This window comes from Talpa europaea (genome assembly GCF_964194135.1).
Source record: "Talpa europaea genome assembly, chromosome: 9".
Classification (NCBI taxonomy): domain Eukaryota; kingdom Metazoa; phylum Chordata; class Mammalia; order Eulipotyphla; family Talpidae; genus Talpa; species Talpa europaea.
Window position 1 is genome coordinate 83,116,349 of NC_140076.1, and position 24,774 is coordinate 83,141,122.

The 24,774-nt window shown below is 43.7% G+C and overlaps 1 protein-coding gene across 5 annotated transcripts in view; it reads left to right on the forward strand.

Moving 5' to 3' along the window:
- Positions 1-18,921, forward strand: part of CYFIP2 (cytoplasmic FMR1 interacting protein 2) — a gene marked incomplete at its 5' end in the record, with an annotated part of 93,791 nt that extends 74,870 nt beyond the window's left edge. For all 5 annotated transcript variants that reach the window (XM_084243650.1, XM_084243651.1, XM_084243654.1 and 2 more), the window contains 5 exons: positions 8,210-8,282; positions 8,707-8,801; positions 14,378-14,616; positions 16,321-16,468; positions 18,267-18,921. In XM_084243650.1, coding sequence (XP_084099776.1) covers positions 8,210-8,282; positions 8,707-8,801; positions 14,378-14,616; positions 16,321-16,468; positions 18,267-18,434 — 723 coding nt within the window. In that variant the 3' untranslated portion in view covers positions 18,435-18,921. The remainder of the gene's footprint in view (positions 1-8,209; positions 8,283-8,706; positions 8,802-14,377; positions 14,617-16,320; positions 16,469-18,266) is intronic.
- Positions 18,922-24,774: the final 5,853 nt, after the last annotated feature.

Sequence of the window (24,774 nt, forward strand, 5' to 3'; positions counted from 1 at the left end):
TCCCACATGGCGCGCAGACCTCTCCTGCCGCCCGCTGCTCCCCTCAGCAGTGTACTTCGGTCCTTCTGCCTGCTCTGCTCCCCGGCTCTGGCTCTGGTGAATTCTCTCACCCTCCCGCGCTTCTGACTGTACCCAGTGCTTGTATAAATAAATAAAAATAAATCTTAAAAAAAAAAAAAAAGAATGTTAGTAGCTATGACCTAAAGAAAGCAACAGCTGATGTGAGCTTATCAGCTATGAGAAAAGCTAAAAAGTTTCACAGGTGGTGAGATTCTAAGTCATTTTCTCCTGTTTCTATTTTTGATAATGTTATGTGTTTTCATAAAGCATCTGTGTAATGAGGTGGGGGGAATGTTTCAAGCTTTCCAAGGCTGTGGCTGCATGGGCTGCTTTGAAAAAGCAACTGGTGTGGAAGTGAGGTGGTCCACATGTAAATGTCGGCCCTTCTGCTCCTTACCTCGGGGTTAACCTGCTTAGGAAGCTTCACCTCTCCAGAACCTTCATGCCCTGTCCTGTAGGAGGGGGACCATAAATTTCCCTTACAGAATGTTCTGAAACCCAAAGCAGACAAGGAGTACAAAGCACCGGTCACATACCTACTGCTCAGCAAGCAAGCAGTCCTTGCCTCTGAAGAGCTAACGATTATGTCACAGACTTGCAATTTTAGAGATGGATCCTTAGGGACCATTAATCCAACCTCCTCATTTTGTTGCATTTATATCACTCTTAATTGCACATGAAAACAAATCAAATAATACAGATGAGTTTATAAGGAATAATGTCATCCTACTTGGGCTGTACCTCTCCCTGCCTGCACCCCAGTTAGATAATAACTCCTAGTTGTTATCTCAACACACTTAATAACATGAGACTCACCTCTGTTACTTAATTAGCAACTTTAGACAATACTCATTGACTCCCTAGTTGGAAAGAGGAGATTTTAGCTTATTTACCTCTCTCCTTTCTCTCCCCTCACCATTTGATTATATTACTTAGTACTTTTACTGTTTTCCCTTGGAATCCAAGATAATTACTTCCACCTCTATTGGTAACATTATGAGTCTCTTGGCTCTTTTCCATGAAAGAGGAAATTAACACTCCTGACTTCTACTCCTGACATGCCCCCTTTTGCCCCCTTCGGCTACTTTTATTTTCATATGGTCACAGCTGTATTATTTGCAATATTTGTATTTGTTCTGCATCTGTGATTTGTCCTTAAGTGTAGCCAAAAAAACAAAAAGCAAATACCATGTACATTATTGTTCTTGCTGGATCAAGGGTAGGATTTCATTTCTTCCCCTCTGATCCAGCATCAAGACCCCCAAAGCTCCTTATTTTTAAGTTGAGAATTAGTTACTTTCAGAATTTTTTGATCAATTTTTTGAAGTAATGTGTTCAACGTAGAAAATTGAGTAAACATGTAGAAGTAGGAAAAGTAAAGAGGAAGGGAAAAGGGGATGATCATTAAAAAAAACACCTAAAAATCCGCCTACAAGGAACATTTGTTTAAAATTCTTCCCATTTTTTCTACAAGGCACTAGGTGTCACCAAAGAGAAAATAGTCCCTTTAGTTATAAGGGAAACATCTAGATCAGAAAACCCAAATAGGGGAGATTCCACCCTAAGTGCTGACTGCCTCACATGCCAAGGACATTCAGATTTTATCCCACATATTTTATTGAGCATTTACTGCCTCCCAGACTCTGTGCTCACACTGGGAGTAGGATACGGTCAAAATGGACATTGTACCCTTAGACATAGGAACAGAATCACAGCTACATCAGCAGCCAAACCTGGTCTCCTGCCTGCCTCCCAGAATACCAGACTCTGAGCCATGAGAACTTTCTACAAAGGAATTTTTCGAGGTAGCCACCAAGGTAGGGCTAGCACCCTAAAAGCTGGATCCCTGAACAGCAGGAGCACAGCAATTATCTAAGGGAGGTGAGGAATGTGAGGAGGTGTGGGAGGTGACAGGAGTGGGGGCTCCACATCTCCAGGTCTGAGGAAGTGCCAGACAGGCCAGGTATTCTAAGTCTCGGTGTTTATATTTCTCAGCAGGGAATGTTTTTTGGGATCCTCATCCCACAACAACCAGAAATGTTTGCTCTTGATGCTGCTGCCAGCCACCAAGGGGCACAGAGAATTCTTGTTAGAGATGTAACACAATCAGTTCCCCAAATTCCTGGGAATACAGTTGGAGATTAATCAAGGAGGGGCAGAGGGAGAGGGAACAAAGGGTGGTTAGAATTTCATCCTGCTTAGTTCTATTTTTCTAACAAAAAGTGTAAGCTACAGGTTGGGGATCATCCAGCTACAGTTACCAGAAGGGGAAGAGGATGGAGGGGGGTAAAAGGGGTCAACTGTATGGTGATAGATGGGAACCAGACTTTTGTGGTGAAGATAATGTAGTCCACACATAGGTGAATTTATAAGGCTGTACATCTGAAGCCTAAAGAATATTAGATGTCAGGCCTCCCTGGTGGCACAGGCAGTTGGAACACAGCGCCGTGAAGCTGTCCACAGCCTCTGCAGCGCGGGTTCGATCCCCGGCTGCTCCCCGGCCACCGGAGGAGGGTCCCACATGACGTGCAGACCTCTCCTGCCGCCCACTGCTCCCCTCAGCAGTGTACTTCCATCCTTCTGCCTGTTCTGCTCTCCGCTCTGGCTCTGGTGAATTCTCTCACCCTCCCGTGCTTCTGACTGTACCCAGTGCTTATATAAATAAATAAATAAACAAACAAATAAATAAATCTTAAAAAAAAAAAAAAGAACTTGGTTCCTTGAGAAGATTAAGGAAGGAACCTGCCCGGCGGGGGCAGTGAGTCATCAGAGAACTCTCTGTGATGCAGGAGATGAGATCTCAAATAAAGAATATATCAAAATCAACAAACAACTATGAACCAGAGACACTCTATGGGGGGTTGGGGGAGGTGAAAGGAGGGATTGGGGTGAAAATAAGGAGGTTGTAATTGTATGGGGAATATAAAAATAAAATTTAAATTAAAAAAAATAGAGAGAGGACTTTACTAAGCTAGGAAACTGGGGAGCATTTCAGCATTCAAACAAGCAGCCGTGTCTGGAGTAGAAATAGATAGGGGATGAGGAGTAGGGGTTCAGAGGAAACCCCCCCCCCCCGCCCCATGGCTTCTCAGACTGTGGCTGCTGTGGTTCCTAGCAGAGTGGAAGGCCAGTGTGGGTCCTTTAAGATAGAGATGAGACAGGGGCCTCCCTGGTGGCTCAGGGGTTAAAGTCTCAGCACTATCAATCATCCACCACTGCAGCATGAGTTTGATCCCCGGCCGGGGAGCTACCCACATGGCGCAGCAGACCTCTCCTGTCTTGCCCACTGCTCCTCTCAGAAGTGTATTTCAGTAGACCCACCTGTTCTGCTCCCCGTTTTGTCTCTGGTGAATTCTTTCATCCCCCACACCTCTGGCCTGCACCCCAGTTCTTATATGCATAAATAAACAAAAAGAAATCTTTTAAAAAAGAAAACAAAGACAGGGATGAGACAGGAGGGAGTGGCGTGTGAGGGTAAGCATCCACAATGGAAGCTGTTCTGTTCTGATCCCTGACACAGGCCTGAGTATGCACTCCCAACTGGGACCTTCATCAGTCAAAATGGCCTCAGCTAATAGATGAAGAAAAGACACTTTCCAGAAAAGGTGCTGCAGAGTAGGTAGCCACCTCATTATGTAAATAGCCACACAGTTGTCCTCTGGTACCTCACAGGCAAATACTTCACCATCTATTAGGAAACCACATCCTTCAGTCACAAATGGCATCATAAGGTGGAGCACATGCAAAAGCATGGCAGCAGGGATTCCCCAAAGAACTTAGTCCTGCAATTTGCAGCTTGGGGGTTACAGAGGGCATAAGGACATCCCCGTCTCCCCTACTCCCCTAGAGGATCCTTTACCAGCAGCTGATCATGTGGGGTGAGTGAAGCAGCAGAGCCTGTTCCCAGCTTTCACCCTTCAGGTGGCTTCCACGATCAACTTTATGCACATTAACAAAATAGAAAGGTGGGCCTCCCCGGTGGCGCAGCGGTTGAGCGCTGGGTTTCGAGGCTGCCCGCAGCCTCTGTGGTGCCGGTTCGATCCCCGGCTGCTCCCCGGCCACTGGAGGAGGGTCCCACATGGCGCGCAGACCTCTCCTGCCGCCCGCTGCTCCCCTCAGCAGTGTACTTCGGTCCTTCTGCCTGCTCTGCTCCCCACTCTGGCTCTGGTGAATTCTCTCACCCTCCCGCGCTTCTGACTGTACCCCGTGCATGTATAAACTAAACAAACAAACAAGCAGACAAATAAATAAATGGAACATGCCTCTATAAAAAAAAAAAAAAATAGAAAGGTGACAGTTTGTGCAATGGGCAACTTTCCTAGTAATGACCTTCCCAGGGGCAACTGAGATTTTTGGAAGCAAGAAAAAATAAGAAAACTTGACAACAGAGTTTCATAAACTAGTCCTCTGTTATATTAAGGAGTTCCCCGTTGCACTTGAAATAAAATCCAAAAATAAATAAAAGCCATACTTCATGCCATGCCAGGGCAACCCCACATGATCCAGTCCTTCCCTATCATTAAGGCTTCCCTGCATGTATATACCCTGAGTCCTGCATGTCTATACCGATTCCCTGCATCACTGTGCCGACCCTCTACCACAGGACCTTTGCACTGGAATGCTCTCTTGCATTCTTCTCTCCAAGGCTGGTTCCCTTACCTCTTTCCATTCTCATTCAAGTATCTCCCTCTCAGAAATTCATGCCTAATACCCTCAGTCATGTAGCCCCTTCTCCACGCCCAGTCTTTCTAGTCTGTATTATGCTGTTGTGTTCTATCACCATCTGAATTTTTCTGATACGTTGACTTGTTTTTATCTGAGTCTGTCAACTAGGTTGTGAATTTCACAAGGGTAAATTATCTAGTCTAACTTGTTCCACATCCTATCTGCAAAGCCTCGACCAGTACATGGTGTACAATGCATAGTTGTTGGGTGAATGGAATAGCATCTTTCTACTTGGAGGTTGTTGCATGGATAAAGAATCTATTTATTCATTTAGGGGAAACATTCATTTAATAACTAAGTATTAAGAAGCTATCATGTCTTAGGCATGATAGAGGTAGAGGTGGTAGAGATTCCCTCTTGTACAACCAGCCCTAGAGATTTCCAGAATGGCCATGTTCCACCCAGCCTGTATAATAAAAGCCCACAATCAAAATTTTCTCAGGTGCTTAGGATCCAAGAGTATCAGAGTAGAATGAAACCTGAATCTTAACTACTTTAAATACCCACATTTTTTTTAATAATAAAAGAGAAAACCACCACCATCCTTTAGACCCCCTCTACCCTTGGTCCCACCCCTACCTCTTCCCCACTGGTAACTTCAGTTGTATTGTTGGAGTCCACTGGTTTATTATTATTTTGTTTTATCTAGTCATTGGTTTTGTTTCCTTATATTCCACATAGAGGTGAGGTCATCTGATATTTATCTTTGTCTTTCTGACTTAGCATATTTCTCTTGAGTTCCTTTCATTTTATTATAAATGTCAAGATTTCATTTTTTATGGTTGAGTAGTGTCCAATAGCACATATATACCATATCTTCTTTACTTACTCATCTGTCAATGGCACTTAGGTTTTTCCACATCTTGGCTACTCTAAGTAATGCTTTAATAAACACAGGGGTCCATATATCTTTTTGAGTTAATGATTTCATATTCTTTGGAGACACACCCAGAAGCTGGATCATACTATATAGTTCTATTTTTTTTTTTTTTGAGGAAATTTCATACTGTTTTCCAAATTGGTTGCACTAATCTACATTTCCACCAACAGTGTGTAAGGGTTCCTTTTTCTCCATACCCTTGCCAACACTTGTTACTAGTCTTTGATGTATGCTATTTTCATAGGTATGAGATGATAGCTCATGTGGTTTTGATTTGCATTTCTCTAGGAATAAGTGATAATGAACATTTTTTATGTGCCTGTTAGCTATCTGTAAGTCTTCTTTGGAGAAATGTCTATTCATATCTGCCCATTTTTTGTTTCTGTGGTTAGTTGTATGAGTTCTTTATATGCCTTGAACATCAACTCCTTGTAAGATGTATGATGCATAAATATCTTCTCCCATTGAGTAGGCTGTATTTTCATTCTGTTATTTCCTTTTGCTGTACAAAAACTTTTTAATTTGATATAGTCCCATTTGTTTATTTATACTTTTGTTTCCCTTGACACTGAGGACAAATCTTAGCATAAGACTGATGTCATTGACCAGCAGGCAACTATAAATCAGCAGGGGAGGGGGAGGGATTAAAACAGGGACAGGAAGAGCAAAAGAGACTAAGGTGATGGTTCATAGGTGACTTGGTAGTGGGAATTTTATAGGATTACACCTGAGAGGAGAAATCAAACATTGTACAAAAATGAACTGTGATGTGTTTTATATATATATCATAAATAATTTTAAAAGTTAAAAAAAAAGACTAATGTCATAGAATGTATAACCTGTGTTTTCTTCTATCTATTTAATGGCTTTGGGTCTTGTGTCCAAATCTTTAATCCATTTTGAATTTATTTAAGGAGAGATCCAGCTTCATTCTTTTGCATATGGCTGTCCACTTTTCCCAGCACCATTTGTTGAAGAGATTTCCCTTTCTTCACTGTATGGCTGTGGCACCATTTTTGCAGATTAACTCTTGACATATATGCAGGTTTATTTCTGGATTCTTCATCTATTCCATTGATCCTTTTATTCCAGTATTGATCTTTTTATTCTAGTACTGTGATTTGTATTTTTATTCTAATACTATACCTTTTAATTACTGATGCTTTGTAGTATACTTTGAAGTTAATTAATGAGAGGCCTCAATTTTTCTTCTTTTTCCCCCTCAAGATTGATTTAGCTATTTGGGGAATTTATTGATTCCATATAAGTTTTAGTTTTGTATGTTCTATTTCTTTATAAATTTTAATAGGGATTGCTTTGTATCTTTATATTGCTGTGGGTAAGATGGCCATTTTAACAAAATTAATTCTCCCCATCCATGAGCACAAAATATCTTTTCATTTCTTTGTGTTTTCTTTTATTTCCTTTAACGATATCTTGTAGTTTTTATAGGTATAGGTCTTTCACCTCCTTTGTTCAATTTATTCCTAGGTAGTTAATCATTTTTGATACAATTGTGAGAAGGATTACTCGCTTGATTCCTTTTATTCTAGCTCATTTTTTTTTGTATATAGGAATACAAGATTTCTCGTCGTTGGTTATATAGATTTCCACATCACTGTACTTATTATTTCTAATCATTTTTATTGAGGTCTTTAGGGTTTTCAATGTATATATTATCATGTCATCCACAAATAGTGACAGTTTTGCTTCCTATTTTCCAATAAAGAGTCCTTTTATTTCTTATTGTTGTCTAATTGATCTGGCTAAGACAGCTAATACCAAATTAATGTGCATGGTGACCATGAACACTCATGGTTTAAAGAAGAGGAACCAACTTCCAATAAAGGATGGCTTCTCTCCGTTCTGAAATCCAGAGGTCATGAACTAATTTCAGTACATTAGACCATATCTTCCCAACCTGTCCTCCCCCATACTTTTCCCTCCCAGTACATGCTTGCTTTTAAGCTTACTTTTATATTTAACAAGTTATCATCAGAACTTACCTGTCATAGATTCTCATCCTTTTTTTCCTCACTACTTGGTGTCTAGTGTACAGAAAAACATCAGACACAGGCCTTACCCAGAATCATCTGGATTTAATGTATTAGAGATTAGTCCAGCCACTCCTTTGAACCTATAGGCCTCACAACCAGCTAAATGTAGTCTGGGGCCCACCATCTTTGCTTGGTCCCTCTGTCATGCATTTGAATTCCTCACAAATCCCTTGTAAAATTTTAATGAAAAAAATGTATTACATATTACCAAAGTGCCAGGGACTACGCTATGAGGCTGTGCATTCTCTCACCCAGTCCTTACAACAGCCCGTTAAAACAGGTTCTACTCTCATTCTTAGTTTGTAGTTAAATAAATAGGCAAAGAAGGTTAAGTAACTTGCCCAAGATACCACAGCTAGTACATAGAAGAGCTAGAATTTGAACCCAAGTCTGGATGACTCCAGGGCTCAAGTTTTAGGAATGAAAATTCTTCCTGGTTTAACATGAAAATTGTTTTCTCCTTCTCTCCCTCCACCTCTGTTTATAGTCTCAGGAGGAAGTCTGTGATTTGCTACATGCTGCGCCCTTCCAAAACATCCTACCTAGAGTTTATATCAAAGGTAAGAAGCCACCCACAACAGCTAATGGCTAACTTGCATTTTGACCTCACATTCACTTAATCCCAACAAACTCAGATCTGCAGTCAGAAGGGGAGAGGGGGAAAGATTTGGTCACAGAATTGCAAAATTGGAAATCACGCTCTGAGCCTTGTGCTTTGATCCTTCTAGACCATTCCTAGTATGTTGTTAGCTAGCCTTGATTTAAATCCTTCAAGTGATAGGGAACTCACTACCCCATGGAGTGATGATTCCATTGTGGGACAGAGATCATTGAACATTTTCCTTTGTGATGGGTTCTGATCACACTTTGCAGAACAGGTCTACATGCTCTTCCACCTGCCCCCAAGCTTTCCTTCTCTGATCTATGCTCTGACCCCCACCACATGCCCAAACCTCATTTTCTGTCTTGCTGCTCCTGTTACAGAGGGGGAGCGCCTGGAAGTACGGATGAAACGTCTGGAAGCCAAGTACGCCCCGCTTCACCTGGTTCCTCTGATCGAGCGGCTCGGGACACCCCAGGTATAAGGAAGTTGAGAACCAAAAGGAATTTCAGAGGGAGAGCATTTGGCCCTTTTAAAGTTGGGGAAATTGGGGCTCAGAGAAAGTAGAGAGTGGCTAACCTCACACAGGCTGTTAGTGGCCAGGTCAGGTCTTGAAATAGATTGCTGACTCGTAGGCCCCATTTATTTCTTCTCCACTCTGGATCATCCATCCTGCCAGGAAAGAAGATGGTCAGACACATGTCTATTAAGTAGCAAACATATGCTTAGTTTTCTTAGAATTAAAACTTCCACCCTGCGAACCAGCTGTTCACTCCTGGACTTTCTTCCTAGGAAAAATGCATACAAGAACTCAAGATGTTTATTGTAGCGTTGTTTGGTAAAGTGAAAAACAGGAAGCAACCCAAATATAAAGCAGCAGAACTAAATAAACTGTGGTGTAGCAGCTCAATGCTGAATAATTACCACAAAATAATGAAAAGGAAGAATTTAATCTAGATGCATCGTATGGTCAGACCTTAAATACAAAGCTAAGTGGAGGAAGCCAAGTTGCATCCTATAGAATGATACCATTGAAAAACAGAAAAGCAACTGTAGAAGTGAAAGTTTTCCTAGAAACAAACACAGACCTGCTTCATACTGGTGGCAACATCTGAAGAGAGATGAGCAAGGCATGGGTGGGGGGCAGGGACAAAGGCCTCCATTTTCTCTGTCATGTTCTCAGATTTTCAGAGGTGAATCAGCTCATGTGTTCATTCTATGATTCTTGCTAATTTTTACAAAGCAGTGAAAATGGAGCTGGATAAGACAGGACCCCCACCTTCAGAAATCTCAGAGACTCTACAGGGGGCATCAGGAAAAGAGGAGAAAATGAGGGGAAAAGAGCAGTGAAGCACCTGTGCTGTCTCCTTCCTTGCAAGTTGATTTTAGGGTCTGCAAGGTTGGAGGTCCAGGGGGAGCAGTCAGCCAGAGGAGATAGGCCATGTGGCAAAAAAAATGAGGTATTCGCCTTGTGGACCAAAGGCTGACTGTTGAAAAGTTTCCAGATTTAGTCAGCTCTGGGCCTTGCCTTCCAGCGTCCTCTCTCCCATGGTCCCAAGTCTGCAGACAAGAAGGGTTCACATCCTGGATGGGGGGCAGAAGTAGCCTCTTCTCTCCAAAAACATGGCAGGTATTTGGTGTGCATTGCAGAATCCATTTGCTGGGTGTTACACTGACAAGCAGCCCTTGTTGGGGCCCTCCCTGCCACCTACCTTCACTGAAAACCCTGACTGCACCCTCTGTGGCATGTGGGTTCTTCACAGACCAGAGGAGAGCTTCTCATTGCCTTTTAGGGAGAAACCCGCCTAGCCGGCACAGAGAGATGTGTCTGCTCCACGAGTGGTGTCATTCTACAAGAATCTGGCCTCTCGCACCCAGACCTTGGCATGTGCTTCCACTTAGCAGCCTGAATTCCTTCCCATCTGCGAGCACATTTCCATGCAACTGATAGAAGTCTCAGGTTGTCAAAGGCTGAGTACTTAACAAACAAAAGCATAGAGGAAATGTCAGTTTTATAAATCGACTAGCCCTCCAGGAATAGTCCTAAACTTAGTACTCCCATAGATCAAAGACAAGTTAACAAAATACTGGCTTCCATGCCAGTGGGGATGTGGGGGACTCACATCACGTCTAGGTCAATGACAGGGAAATGCTGCAGCTATTTAAAATTGGGAGGTTTTAACAGAATTAGAGTGTTTGCTTTTGTTTCTGGGACAAATTGAAAGACTTGATTTGAACACTCTGGCGAGGAGTCAAAGATGGGAGTCCTTGTCCCAGCTTCACCCCTGAATTGTCCCATAATTTAGTGTTAGACACTCCACATCTGTCTACTACGTCTTGCTGATTAGGAAATGAACTTAATAGCTGTTTTGCCTCCTGAAATGAACTGCATTTCATGACAGTTAGGATGAACAAATAAGTTAAAGATCCCCCCAAAACATGAACTATGGGATAAAGGAGGTGGATTGAGATAGCATTTTCCTCCCAGCAACACTAAGTGTAATAGAGAAAAAAATGCATAAAATAACGCAAGTGGAGGGCTTTCTCAGCAAACCATCTTTTTCAGAGCAAAAAGAAAATAATAGACATACCAAAAGAAGATAGGACATGAAAGAAAAGTCATGACATAAAATATGTAAATGCCCACAAACATAGGAATGAGTATTCAGCCTTGCAAACAATGAATGAAACAGGGTGTGAAAGGACAAGGTATGGTTTTACATCTCTCAAGTTGGCAAAGACCTTTCTGCCATGACAGCAGAGAATCAAGGGGACAGGCTTTGCACAGATAGGTCAACTTTTCTCCGTGCTAGTTTGCCACTACATAGCAAAGCCTTGTGAAATATTGGGTTGTCGGAAAAGTCATGACAAATTTTTGCTTGAAAAACATAGAAAAGAGGGCCTTCCTGGTGGCACAAGGGGTTAAGCAACGCACTATGAAACAATCTGCAGCCTCTGCAGCACTAGTTCGATCCCCAGCCGGCCAGAGAGAAACCCACATGGTGCAGCAGACCTCTCCTGACTTGCCTTCTGCTTCCCTCAGAAGTGTCTTTCAGGTAGTCTGCCTGTTCTGTTCCCCGCTCTGTCTCTGGTGAATCCTCTTACCCCCTGCATCTCTGGCCTGTACCCTGCTCTTGTATGCATAAATAAATAAATCTTAAAAACAAAAACATAGAAAGGAGTCATGACTTTTCTGACAACCAAATATTTGGACTCTTCAACCAAACAGTTCTAAGGGTTAATTCTAAAGAAATCATCAGAGAGAAGCTCAAAAAGCACTAAGAACTGTCTGTAATAATGAAAACTCGTAAACCATTTAAGATAATCAACAAGAGTAGAGAAGGGAGTAAAGGAAGGTGTATCAGTGGCCATTTATGTAGCCATAAAAAAATCACATTACTGAAAATATTGAAGGAAATGGTTTGTTTGGATGGCTGATACTGTAAAAGAAAAAAGCGATACAGACAACCCAATCCAACCCCAGTGAAGTATAGATGCACACACACACATCATAAACACAAACACAAATCATACATCAGTATTTTAGGAATGTGCTTCTCTGGGTAATGGATTTATGGGAAATTTTTATTTTCTTATAACTTAAAAAAATTGCTTTCCAGATTTTATGAGGCTATGTTTTATAGCTCACAGGAAGAACTGTAAGATAAACACTATTTTGAGGAAAGGGACAAAGCCTGTACTATTTCAGCGAAGCGGCCTTTGGTTGGCTGTGGTCGGGGGCACCTAAGTTCAAAATCTGAGCAGACTTACAAATCCCATTGTTAATGTTTTAGTTCCCACTCACCCTCCCTTCCCCACAACCATCAGACACTGATTGACTCAGACTTAATGCACCAGGGAGTAACAAGTAATCTCTACTGTCTGCATTAATTTATGAAGAAAAATATTTGTGACTTGAGAACAAATAACGGGTCCTTTATTATAATCTGCACTTCTTCCTTTCCCAAGCACCCTCTCTCTGAAGGTGAGATCAAATCCCAATGTAGAGCTACCAGGTGCTTTATCAGGTCTGATAATCTAGAGCGCTAACTTCCACAGTGGGAAGGTCTCACAACTCAAGCCGAACGCATATGATCACCATTTGTATTTATTGAGAGGGTACCTACATTGCAATAATATAAGCACAGTGTTCAGCTGGCAGCAAAAGAGGTCGGGTATTGAACCTCTTGGCCAAGTTCAGGAGATCAGCTTATAGAGCAGGCAGGACCCGGTCCCCGGGAATTCCTGGCATCCATCCACCTGCAGGGGGGAGGCTGTTTCTTGGGGTGAAGAGACCCCAGGGGCTCTTGCCAAACCTTGGAGCAAATTGGCTCAAAGTTAGTGCCTAATTTATACCACTTCAGAGGTATGTTATGAGACCACCCATTAGTTTCTATTTAGATCAGGCCTCTGCATAGCCAGGTTTTCAACCTGTCCCTGCCTTTGACAGGTCTGTGTCTTTATAAACAAGTCATTGCTTTCTAATTAACAACTTACACTGCTCTAGTTCAACTGCCCCCACCTTTCCATCAGTCAGGGCCATTACCATATCAACATAAAGGACATTAAGTGAGGCCAGAGGCACACACTGGGCCTGATTTTTCAGAAAGAGCTATTTCTTGTTAACTGCCAACCTGAGTGGCCTCTTCTCTGCCCCGGAGCTGTCCTCTCTTTGCCCACTGAACTATGAGTCACTGGGATTCAGCCCCCGTCTCTTCCCTGTTTGAAATACATATTTGTCAAATGCTTCTTCCCCAATTCATGTTTTTGTTCCCTAGATTTCTTTTAGTTTATAGTTGTCATGACAACCACACTCATGGCCCACTTTCCTAACAGGCCTCAGCGTTAGTGTTTGCTGATATATTTCCCTCTATGGACTCATTTAGAAACTGCCCTCTTTCTGGGGGCTCCAGAGAGAAGACTGACAAAGGGAAGTGAGGCCAGCTTCTCCCTACCCCTGTAAAATGAGCTTTCTGCAGAGCCCTTATCTCAGGGAACTGATACCAGAGGTTCCCTGTGGGCCACTTGGTCTCAGAAATCAGCTCCTCTTAGGTCTGTCCCTAGATTTGGAGACTTGACTCTGAACTCAGATTTTCATATCTGTCTGGCTTTGCAGATGGCTCTTAGGACCTCTACAATAGGTATTTGTATTTATAATGCAGGCTCTGATATATTTTGATGTGCTTGTCTAGCTTATAATTGGCGCTGCTGCATCCAGGACACAGATGGGAAGCCAGTTTAAATTATTAATAGAGACCATTTACAATGGCTAGAAGACTTCTAACTGCAGGAAATAGTTCTATAAAATCAGTGGCAAGTTTTAAAAGAGTAACATATGCTCTTTGTAACACATCCAAGTATGCAGAAGTATGCAAAGTGAAAAGCAGAGATTCCACCCACTTCTCCAAGCCCATCCACTCCCACCCACAACTGATGTTCATCCTACAATGTTCTACACACACACACACACACACACACACACACACACAGAGTTTTGTTTGCCTGTGTGTTGTTGATGGTTTTTAGCAGGACTGCAGCATAGCCCTTCTCTTCAACCTGCAATTTGACATAGATCCACACCACCAGGAGTCAAATCCCTGCTTTGCTAACTCACCAGCTACCTCTCTGACACTCGGTTTCCTCATTTGTAAAGTGGGGATTAATATGCACCTAATTCACAGGGTTGCCAGGAGAAATAGGTGGCACCAGTACTTCTCAAATGCTTGGAACAGCAAGCACGCACTCGTGTGTCACACACTGAGTATGAGCTGGTGGTTGCAATGGTCTTGCCATCGCAGAAAGACCAGTAGCCGTGCTACTATCTCAGTCTTTTAGTGGCTCCCTCTCACACCCTTATAGGAGTGGGTGGACATTTGTAAAATTCTTCCTGTATCAGTGGCTCCTAGATTTTACTGACCACAAGTCAGACCTGCCACAGACTCCCCACTGTGGCACTCAGGTGTATCACGCGGGTGCCCTGGGGCTGGGGGCTGTCCAGCCAGAGGACTGCTGGTCCGAGATGCTCAGTGAAGGTTCATGTATTTCCCTTCCCAGCAAATCGCCATCGCCCGGGAGGGCGACCTGCTGACCAAGGAGCGGCTGTGCTGCGGGCTGTCCATGTTCGAGGTCATCCTGACCCGCATTCGGAGCTACCTGCAGGACCCCATCTGGCGGGGGCCACCGCCCACCAATGGCGTCATGCATGTGGACGAGTGTGTGGAGTTCCACCGGCTCTGGAGCGCTATGCAGTTCGTCTATTGCATCCCCGTGGGCACCAATGAGTTCACAGCTGAGTGAGTCCCTCTCCTGGGAAGGCAGAGTCACCCTGACCTGCTTGTCTCCCACTGAAAGTCCCAGGGTCCCCAGAGCTTAGCCAGGAGGAGGGGCCAAGTGGGCTGTCCAGCAAGTGTTTGTTGAGCTCATATGGCCAGAACACATACCACACGCTTCGCAGACAATGGTTGTTTTCGTGACCCGCCACCTGTTGAGAGATCACAACTTATTGAAGGCTCAGACACTGGTTAGCATTGTCTAGCCAATGTTTTTTTAATCAAGGTAGATACATAGTGTTCTTGCATGTTTAATGGATGACACTGTAGTATATACATAACTTTTATAGGTGCTGAGAAACCCAGCATTCTTGTGACTTGCTTTAGTGCCATATTTGCTTTGCTCCTATATTTGCCTCCCTGCAGTAGAAAACCCAGACCTGGTGTCTCCCAGGTGTGCCCTGTTGGTCACCACACTGGGTGCTAGACAGACAGTGATGCAGAGCAGCAGTAGATGGGCCCTGGCCTTCAGGGGAGAGATGAGGTCCATGGAATGAGGATGCTGGCAGCCAGGGCAGGAAGGTGACAGGTGCCTGAGAGGAGAGACAAGGGCTTGTCAAATTCAATTCACAGACTAGAACTGAACCTTGGACTTGCATAGCACTTGGCCCTTAGACAGGGAAAAGGACATTCCAAAAGGCCAAGAACCGGGGGAGGCAGAGATGAGTCTACACAAGGGGCTTCAAGCCCTCAGGCTTAGTCTACCGAGACTGGAGGCCAGACTGAGGGAAGGGGTGGGAGGAAACCTGGAAGGCTCAGCATCAAGACCCTCACTGCACACCTGAACCCCAACACACTCCAGGGTTCAGGAACAGGGGAAAGCTTTCCTCGCAGTGGTCAGGGCCTAACATTATGGCTCCTGAGCCTCCATCCTGACCTCAGGAAAGACAGAAGTAGAGCCTGGTTCTTTCTTCACAAAACCAGTGACATATCTAGAACCCAAGGGGTGAAGAAGGCAGACCAGGCCTGCCCCTAAGGAGTCTAGAACCTTAAGGGAAAAGTACAAGAGGGGAGCAAGCAGGCTCTCCGGGGATTGGGACTGGAGTAGGCAGGCTATTTTCAGAGTTATCGCAGCTGTGGGGAGTAGGAACTGTCTGGTGTAGGTGGGGGCTGCTGCTGGAGGACAAGAAAGACAGCAGAGGTGACTCCACAGCCTCCTAATTTGCCAGATTGCTGATGGGAGCTGAGGCCTGCAGGCTGACTTTTCCAGACCCAAGAGGACTCTCAGACACCACACACACATGCACCACTACTGCGCTTTCACCCATGGCACCCAGTCCCTGCCCTCGAAGTTCACTATAGCCTGGTTTGAAATGGCCCTAAAGTTCCAGATTGTTCCTCTGGCCCGTTTACAAGCCAAGACAGAGTCTCCTTAAGCTGTGACCTCTGTCAGTCTCAAGGGCTGGTTGAATTTTCCTTGCAACCTTGTTGGGCCTCCAAAGCTGTTCTCCTGTCATTAACGGGGTGAGAGACTAAAATCTCTGTGACTGGAAGGTCTCTTCATAAAACCACAGGCCCAGAGCCCATACTCACAACAGCCCTATACCCCATTAGATTAAGACAAGGGGCCTAGGACTGGGCCTGTCACTAGCAGACCTCTGGCCCAGGCCAAGGGCACTCTGCCCCATCTTCTCCCGCTCTCACCTGCTGCCCCCTCTCTGTTCACAGGCAGTGTTTCGGAGACGGCTTGAACTGGGCTGGCTGTTCCATCATCGTCCTGCTGGGTCAGCAGCGGCGCTTTGACCTGTTTGACTTCTGCTACCACCTGCTCAAAGTCCAGAGACAGGACGGGAAGGACGAAATCATCAAGAACGTGGTGAGTGGCCTGGGAGATGGGCCAGTCCTGGCATCAGGACAGAAATGGGGGGGCTGCTTATGGAGGTCATACCCCACACCTCATGGGGGTGCAGACTGTCTATGCTGGACCTTCTGTAGGAGGCCCTGACTCACTGGCTCCCAACCCCAGGGATGAATCAGGTCACCCCACAAGGCAAGGCTGCCTCCCAGCCTGAAATGCACCTGCCATCCACACCAGGCTGCAGAGGTGACTGCTGTGTGCAGGCTCAGAGATGGGGTGAGAAGCCTGCTGTGGGACATCATAAAGGGACATCTAAACCAGGCTGAGGGTGCCTGGAGCAGGGGAGTGGAGAAGGCTTCTGTGGAGAGATGCTTGGCCTAAGTCCATAATGACCAGCAGCAAGTAACCAGGGTGCAAGACAGCAGCTAGAGCAAAGGCACAGAGGTGAAAAGATGTGTGGGTGAAACCATGGATGGGTCTCAGGGACAAGCCAAGAGGGGAGAGAGGCAGGAACCACCTCATGAAGGGTCTTTGTTCATGTGGGAGAATCTACAGAACAGAATTGGCCATTTACCCATTTGTGAGTATGTGGTATTACATTAGGTACACTCACAGTTATGCAACCATCATACCATCCATGGTCAGGAGTTTCTCATCTCCCCCAGAGGAAACTCTGTGTCCCTTCAACATGACGGCCCATTCTCTACTCTGGCTACCTCACAAAGGCGGAAGCCTGCATATTTGTGCTTTGGTGACAGGTGTATTGCCCTTAGAATAACGTGTTCAAGTTTCACCATGACTCTTCCCCACCTTGTGCTTATCCATTCATCCTTCTTGAGTTGCTTCAACCTTTTTCGGCTGTTGTAAATAATGCTGCTACGATCATGAGAGTACAAATATCTGTGCAAGTCTCCACTCCCATTTCTTCGGGGTAAATACATAGACGTGGTATTTTTTGCCAGGTTGTGTGGTCTTCTCGCTTTAATTTTTGAGGAACTGTGATACTATTTTCCATTATGGTTGCAACATCCCTAGCAGCAATGCCCTACGGTCTCCTTTTTCTCCACATCCTTCCCAGAGTGTGTGATTTTCTGGGTTTTTTTTTTTGTTTTGGGGTTATAGCCGTACTAATGGGCATGAAGTGATATTTCATTGTAGTTTCACATCTTTTTATGTGTTTATTGGCTATTTGCTTATCTTCTTTGGAGAAATGTCTATTCATTTTTTTTTCTTGCTGTTTAATATAGTTACTTTTAATGTTGAATTGCAGAGTTCTTTATATATTATGGATATTAATCCCAGATCAGATCTGTGATGTGCAAATATTTTTTCATCCCATGAGTTGCCTTTCTCTGCTCATGTGTCCTTTGATGCAGACAAATTTTTATGTAATCCAGTATTTTTTTCTTTTATTACCTGTGTTTCAGTGTCATATCCAAGAAATTACTGCCAAATTAAATGTCATGAGTCTTTTCCTCTGTGTTTTCTTCTAGGAATTTTTCATTATTTAGCTCTTATGGTTAAGGCTTTAATCCATTTTGAGATAATTTCTTAAAATATGGTTTAAGGATTCAACTTTATTCTTTGATACTCCATTTGTTGAAAATACTGTCCTTTCTCTATTAAATGGCCTTGGTACCACTGTTGAAAATCACTTGACCTATATATGGAAGGGTTATTTCTAGACTCTCTATTCGATTGGTCTATATGGTTCAAGACCCTGAACTCCAACCTCACTGAATTCTTCCATTGCTAGTGCTTTATTTCTCTGCTCCCTCCTTCTGCCCTAACCTGCATGTGTCTGTCCCCTCTACAGCCCCTGAAGAAGATGGCAGACAGGATCAGGAAGTACCAAATCTTGAACAATGAGGTGTTTGCCATCCTGAACAAGTATATGAAGTCCGTGGAGACAGACAGTTCCACAGTGGAGCATGTGCGCTGCTTCCAGCCACCCATCCACCAGTCCCTGGCCACCACCTGCTAGCTGGCAGTGACCGGCTGCAGACCCTCAACCTGGAGCAGAAGAAAAGCAGGAGAGAGAAATCCAAGGCCAGCCTGCAACATGGTCCAAGTGGACAACATGTGGGATGGACCTGAAGCAAACAAGAACGTCCCCAACACATTTACACCACTCCTAAGGGCTGGGCCTGTGCATGCTCTCCATGACATCTCCATGGTGGTTTTTCCATAGTGTAAATGAAAAAAAAAAAAAAAAGAAACAGGGAAGTATGTGCTTTTTCTTTCTTTGTTCACTCTTCTATGGTAAGAACCCTAGCTTTACCCTTTCATCATCTCACAGCCCTACCCTCATCAGAAGTTGCTTCCTGAAACCTCCCCCCAAGAGGGCGACTTCCTACCCAATGCCCATGTGCGACCCCAAGACTGAAATCTCAGAAATCAAGAGAAGAGTGTGGCAGTGCCCTAAAGTGTCATCCTGGCCTGACCGACAAGCCTCTGCTTACTGGCCTCATACCTCCTCTGACTTGCTACCCCCAGTTCCAGATACCAGGGATTCTGCTCCAGATGCCAGGGATTCTACGGCAAGAGTACTCTTGGGCCGGCTACTGAGATCCATAGTAAAAAAAGCACGAGGTTCCTGGTACTGGTGCCTTGGTAGATGGTGTTGACTCTGGCCTTCTCTAGACGCCCCAGATCATATCCTAACACCGCTCTCAGGACACTCCCAGAAAGAACTCAGGAATGTGCTCTCCCCGTGTCCCACTGAGTAGAATCAGGGTGGGAAAGTGGTTGGTATTTATGAACACAGCCAGCAGTTCCAGAGCCCTAAACTGAAAGCTGTCTGATACCTGGGCAGCTGGATGGGGGATGGGTCCTTGATTCATTAAACAGATCTGGAACACCAAGTGCTCAGGGCGTGGACACCGGGGTGCAGCATTGAACAGAGCAGGCACGTGTTGCTCATGGTGTCTGCCAGACACCAAATGAGGAACCCCTTCTTTGTAGACTCATCAAGGAAAACTCCCATGAGAAAGAAATACAAAGAGGTTATTTCAAGAGAAGCCAAAATCATCACAAGGTCGGGGGAGTATAAATAACACTTTTTTCTGATAGCAAAGAAGGGTCCTGGTTTAGTGAATCAGGACACTCGCTGTTGAGGAAGCTAAAAGATTCCAGGGACATTTTATCTGTGGCTCTCAACTCCCTTCATGTCCCTTAGCTGAGAGTTTGAGGTGGGTGTGGACCTCACCAAGACACAGCTACTCATTTGCCAAGCTTGACCATGGAGTCTCCCACAGAGCTAGGGGGGGCTGTGGAGAGGGACAGGAGCCTTTGGGAAGTTGTCGTCTGATTCCTCACCACCTCATCTTCAGGGGGAGTCTGTGATCTTGAACTTGTAAGAACACATAAAGACACTTGCTGTTTCTTCCTCAGACCAGGGAAGAGAGGAGACCAAACTATAATGATTCTCTCCCTTAGGGCAGATGAATAGGAGTGGCTCCCTTAGTTAACTGACCTATTTTAAGCCCATGGAAAGAGCCAAGGAGTGTCCACAGCAAGAGGTCTGGGTGATACACTCACCCTCACCAGGGAGGAGAGGTGTGGCTCGCCAAGTATGGTCCAGGGGCCACCTACGTCAGGCTTCCTGCAATTAGCACCTGTGATGAAGGTTGCTGGACCTCACCCTAAACCCTCTCATCCTGCATCTGGCAGTAGAGTGGAAAAATCTTCACTTTCCACACAGTATCTGAATGATTCAAATGGAGGTCTGAGGACCCCTGCCATAGAGGCCGTCTACACTGCTAACCTTGCCTCTGAGCTCCCTCTGAGCCACAAAAGGAAACCTTTGTTGGGAAGGAAAGTGGGTCAGTGTGGGAACAGGCAGATCCTCCTGTCTGGAGCTGTCTCTTCCTAATCTGATTTCCTGTGTTTTCCTCTTGATTCCCCAGAGGTAAAGAGAGGGGTGATGTGATAGAAGTAACTGGTAACACGCCTTCATAAACCTCACAGTATCTCCAAGCTCCTGAGCCTTCTGAATCTTCAGTTCTGTGCAGGAGCAGTAGCTGGCTTGCTCCTACAGACAAATGACTGGGTATGAAGATGTAGTGCTTATTCCATCTTCCTAACTGTGGCTTTTGTGGAGATTTGGGTCATCCAGTGGATAGCATTGCTCTTTCAACAGCCCACCCTACCCACTCTGCATTTGTATCCCTGAATTGGACCCACTGGGTAGAATCCCACTACTCTCAAGACTCAATCTCAGTAAATTGAGGGCTTCACCTTCAGGATAGACATCTCATTGCCCCGACATGCCAGCAGCATTTATTTATAAACACCAAACAGGTTCCCTATCTTTCCTCCCTGGTCTGACTGTGCCCCCCCTTTTAACTTTTGTGTGTCTAAGAACCAGGAAAAAAAAAACTTAGGTTTTAAAGAGTTTTAAAAAAATTCTGTTTCAGAAACTGTCAAATGTACCATATTTGTATTAAGAGTTGTTGGGGATTTTTGTACAATGAATTTACATTTATTTATGGTGACATATTTACGGTTGTGATCAAATCATGATGTTGAATTCTTAAATCATATTTGCTATGCAGCTGAAGATGAATCATATTTTGCTTTGTATTTTGGGGTACACATTTGAGTTGATACACATTTCCATCTCCATTAAAACTGCTTCTGAACTAGTGAAACCGGCCTCTTGGTCTCCTTTTCTGGTCATATCCCAGCTCTCGGTGATCTGTGGAAGGTTCTGTTAAAGCTGATGCCCCGTGAAGTCTGGGACCCAGGACAGAGTTGTCTAAGGCAGCAGGTGCATTCGGGTTCTGAGGTGGTGGGAGCCTGGAGGTGCTGAACCTGGACTGGAGTACTGCAGTTCTCCACACTCACACATAGTGAGTGCTCCTTGATGAGGTGGGGGATTCCCTCTGGGGTCAATTTCCCCTGCATCTATGACCCCCATAACAGGACTTTGGTTGGGGGACATTTTCTGTTTCCCCAGAATAGACAATTAGGACCCAAAATGAAGAAAAAGAAATGTTAAGCAACCTATACCTTAAAGAATAAGTGGTATCTGATATCCTCCCCAAATATCATGTGAGACTTGAAACAGCACTGCAGCTAGCCAGTCCTGCCTGTGGCCCTTCCCTAGCAACAACCCCCACCCCATGTTGATTCCTAAGCACACAACCTGAAAGAGAATGGAAGGAGATACAGCACTAATGGTTTGTTTTGCCTCTCACTGGGTAAATGCATCTTACAAGCTGACTTGCACTGCCAGTATAGAGAAGAGTTCCTGTCCTTCCAGATCTCTAGTCTAGTCTCCCCCAAGTGTAACCCTACACTCTAGACTGCTGAGTTTTCAAAGGAAGATTGGAACAAAGATTTAATGAGCTGTGGGGCACCATACTAAATGCTGTTTGTCCCTCTTTCTGTTGGCCACAGTCTTAAAGTCTATGGGTTCTGTGCAGTGTGTGTATTGCAGTGTGTGTATCCCAGTGACAGCTGGGATTTGAACCCAGTTCCAAAGCTGGACTTTCATTATCACAATAACTCATCAGCCAGTATAGATGCCAAAACTAGATGTAGGGATGTATGTAGTCACTCGATTTTCTTGGATTTTGGGTGGAGAATTGACTCAGGTAAGGGTCCCGCATGGTGACAGGGCCACACCCTGTATTTTACAAGGTCAGAGTGTTTTTCCAGCTGAAAAAAGTAAGATGAAGAGGGTGAGAGCAAATCAGGAAGGACTTCATCGAAGATGTTCCATTTTTGCCAAAACTTGATAAATGAGACTTTCATGCATGGAGATGAGAACACAGAGAGCTTGAAGAGGATCTACCAATATCATGAGCTGGACAAGAGCCAACCCTGACCTTCATGGCTTAGATTAGATTTCACATGATCCTGCCCCACCTCCACACTTTACCTGAATGTCACAATTACACAGTTATTCCCCAAGACCACGCATCTGTCACTACAAATCTGATGCTCACTGCTAGCTCACCTGTAACACCAAACACCTGCTCTTTGGGTCCCTGTGAAATGTTGTTCCTTATCTCCTGCACACATTCTGGAAACCATACAACCAAAGTTTGTGGGTCATGCCACTGCTGATTCCAGGGAGAACCCCTGCTTGGCAGATTGGTGAAGCTGAGCTGCAGAAGCATGCTGGTAAGAGAAACAAAGGCAAGACTACAATATAGTTCTTTCAGCTGAAAATCTAAGAACTTTTTTTGCACCACATAAAAAACATATGGGCATACCTCGGACACGGTAGGGTTTGGGTCCAGACACCATGATAAAATGAGGATCATAATAAAGTAAACATCACAAATCATTTGATTTCATGGTACATTGAGAAGCCATGTTGACAAGTGACCATAGACTATTAAATGCAATAGCATCATGTTTAGAAAGTATACACACTCCCATTCAGTGTGACACAGAGACACCCACTAAGCACACGCTTTTGGAAAAAACATGTTGAAAAACATGTTCAACACAGGGTGGCCACAAATATTTAATTTGCAAAATACACAGTATCTCTGGAGCCCAGTAAAACAAGGTTTGTCATTTGTTGAGCCATTGGTCACTAGGAAATATGGTTACAATTGTACTTCTAAGGATGTCACTTTTTGGGAGAACAAAAATGTTATGAGCAATATTTTATGGAGCTTTTCCAAAATAGAAATTTTATGAAGCATGTTAGATTGTACATTATAACCACTTTCAGATGCTCTATAAATTATTGACAAAATGCTGTTAAAGTCATTAGATTTAATTTAGGCAAGTATAAGCTGCACTGAAAGGGTTCAGTGAAACCATAGAATAACCTCAAATAAAGAGGGGTTTGGTCTTGGAGGAAAATAAAATTCACTTATTTTTTTTTAATTTATACAATAGCTGGGGTACAGGTCAAAAGCACAGGTGAGAGGATTCACTAGAGACAGAGTGGGGAGCAGAACAGGTAGACGGATCAAAAGCACTGCTGAGGGTAACAGCGGGCGTGACAGGAGAGGTCTGCCGTGCCATGTGGGAATCGAACCCGCGCTGCAGAGGCTGCGGACAGCTTCACAGCACTGCACTCAACCCACTGCGCCACCAGGGAGGCCCTAAAATTCACTTTAAATTTACGCCAACTTATAGTGATTTACTATGAACTGTTGCTTAATATTATGAATACCCCCCAAATAAAAAAAAACCCAAGTCTGTCTAATAGACAAAAATTAAGAGATATTTTTGCAAATTTTAGAGAGATTAGCTTTCTTAAATGAAAATACAAATGAAAGACACAACGAGAATGGTATTTCCATGGACTATAAAGAAATTGAAACAGTGCAAAAAGAATGTTGATGACTAAGAAGAAGAGTCACATCCAGACAATCCCAAGCCAGCTTGTTTACAACATGTTTTTTGACCATCCTAGGTCAAAGTGTTGACCTGACTGAAGGAGATCAGAACAAATGAGCTACGGACTGCTTTGGGGAGGTTTCCCTGGAACACTCCAGAATTGAAAATTTTGAAAGAATATTTCTAGAACTACTATGTGCTCTACATAACTTTAAGAAGCAGTGAAATTGTAATATAAGGGATATTTACATGATACAATGTATGAAATGAAAATATCTTGCAGTAGCTGGATGTACTATATAAAATGTATGGTTCATTTCTCAAGAAGTGTTGCTTTAAAAATTCTGTTGACAATACCCTTATCAGAACAAAATTTCTTCAAATTGAATGCAATTTATATAAAACCTTGATTATAAAGACGATCTTAATTGTTCTCACCCCACCCAAAAAAAATAAAAAGCAACTGTGAGAGGATAGAAGTGTTAAATGTTGATTAACTTGATTCTGGTGGTCATCTCAGAATGCATATGTGTATCAGAACATCCCATTGTTCTGATATACATATATAATTTTTATTAATTTTACCCCAATAAACCTGCGGAAGGAAAAATCTTGATGATATGAACATAACAATGTCAAAATGGAGGCCAGAAAAATGAAATATCTAGAATAAATATAAACACATTTATGAATTACACATGTGTTTATTTTATCCATCCAAACATCACTGCCCCCAAACAGAATGCTTAAAATATGCAGTGATAATTAAATTCAGTCATCTTTGGTATATTTGCCAACGTGCAGGTCTATGGGACCCATCACTATCCACATACATTTTTTGGTTGTACAAGATAGCTCTAGTGGTCAGGGAGATAGCACATGTTATAACAGTTTAATAGTATGATTTAGAACTTTCAATGAATTTTTTCATATTACCCCAGTAACATCAATCAAACTTAATAAGCTGTTTTTCCTCCTACTGGAAAAGAAAAAAAAAAACCTGTAAATAGATA